Source organism: Hibiscus syriacus, unplaced genomic scaffold (genome assembly GCF_006381635.1).
Source record: "Hibiscus syriacus cultivar Baekdansim isolate YM2019G1 unplaced genomic scaffold, ASM638163v2 tig00117034_pilon, whole genome shotgun sequence".
NCBI classification, from domain to species: Eukaryota; Viridiplantae; Streptophyta; class Magnoliopsida; order Malvales; family Malvaceae; genus Hibiscus; species Hibiscus syriacus.
In genome coordinates this window covers 2,540,268-2,541,857 of record NW_024063533.1, presented here as the reverse complement: position 1 = coordinate 2,541,857, position 1,590 = coordinate 2,540,268, and the positions used below count along the sequence as shown (strand labels likewise).

At 42.0% G+C, this 1,590-nt stretch overlaps 1 protein-coding gene across 1 annotated transcript; it reads right to left on the bottom strand.

Moving 5' to 3' along the window:
• LOC120196481 (probable carboxylesterase 17) lies at positions 1 to 1,118 on the bottom strand. Its single transcript, XM_039198285.1, has one exon. The coding sequence runs from the start codon at positions 1,077 to 1,079 to the stop codon at positions 54 to 56; it is 1,026 nt and encodes a 341-aa protein (XP_039054216.1). The 5' UTR covers positions 1,080 to 1,118; the 3' UTR covers positions 1 to 53.
• Between the last annotated feature and the right edge of the window lie 472 nt (positions 1,119 to 1,590).

Genomic DNA, 1,590 nt, shown 5'->3' with positions numbered 1-1,590 from the left:
GACATGGCAACTACAATATCTAAAATTTACATGATGCATGTATGATTCATCAATTACTGGTTGATGAAAGTCTTAATATGTGAAATCATTTCTTGAGTTCGAATTTGAGAAAATGGAGAATTATGAAGAACTTGAAATGCATGCCCAACTCCTTTGTAAATCTTCACTTCAACCCTTTTACCAGCACTGGCCAAAGCATTGCAGAATCCCATGTTCCTTTCTTTCAATATATCCATCTCCGATACGCACACCATCGTGGGTGGAAGTTTCAGTTCCCTTAACTTGGTTGCACCACTGGCTAAAGGGTTGCACCATGGATGGTCACGGTTCGAACCGAAAGGCAGCGATAATCTCCAATAAACATGGCATGCGGATAAAGTGAGCCCCGAATTAACTTGTGGGGGGGCATGTATTTCGGTTGCGGTTCTGGACTCGCCTCCAAAAAATGGTTGAATCAAGATCGAGCCCTTGAGAACCAATGGCTTGATCCCGGAACCAGCCGTGGCGCTTCCGTGGGATCCTAATCTAGTGGCCACATTGTAAGCTATATTGGCACCAGAACTGTCACCCGCTAGAAACAAACTAGACAGATCACAATGACTTAGCCACCATTTATGTTCACTCGGTCCATTTAGAGCTTGTTGTTTAACCCACATAAGGGTCTCGATGCCGTCATCGTAAGCAGCCGGAAGCCGATTTTCGGGAGCTAATCGGTAGTTTACGGAGAGGATAATGCAACCTGCTTTCGAAGCAAGACCGGACAAAAACTCATTGTAGCAACTCCAAGCAGCGGAGCCAACACAGAATCCACCACCATGGAAGTAAACAAGCAAAGGCATCTTATCGGAGTGGTTTGGGACATAGATACGAGTCCACGAGCCGGTGAATTTGTCGAAGACGACGTCCTTAACTGTCACACAACTGGAGGTTGTGCAGGGGACGATAGGGATGATTGGAGGCCTCTCTACATGTCCGTTTTCGTAAACTCGGATGAGCCCTTCAATCTCTTCAACCACAACACCATGGCTCTTCTGCTTTACCTCAACATTGAACCTTGGATCAAAGGAAATGGCTGCCATTGTTTTTGTTCAATTACAGTATAATAGTAGAATTTGACTTATGAGGTTAATGGTTGAGATACGGGCGTACATTGATCATCCTTATATAGAGAACGAAAAAGGGTTAGAATTTCACATTCTTCTTTCTTTTTTTAATATTCATGGACTGTATTCTAAAAATGGCTGTCCCTTTTTTCCCATGTATGGGGTAAGGGGGAGGTAAGATAGTAGGCTGCCCCCAACACCAGGTTGAGAGCAGCTTCCGTAGGAGACCTCCAAATTATGAAATGCCCTCCGTGGGACTTGATCCCACGACCTCAAGGTTTAGAACCTTGTGCTCTACCAACTGTATTCTAACATAGTTAAAAGAGTTTGACCATTCAAAAATATGGTTGTAAAGATGACTTTTCCAAAACTTTCTTTATTAGTTTAGTATGATTATAATGTAGTTATATTTAAAAAAATTAATCATTTAATAGTAAAAGATAAAACATCTATACAAATATTGTGTTTAAACTCGAGATAACAATCG

Excerpts from the sequence above, each read along its gene's own strand:
- LOC120196481 (XM_039198285.1), bottom strand. The coding sequence starts at position 1,079 with ATGGCAGCCATTTCCTTTGATCCAAGGTTCAATGTTGAGGTAAAGCAG.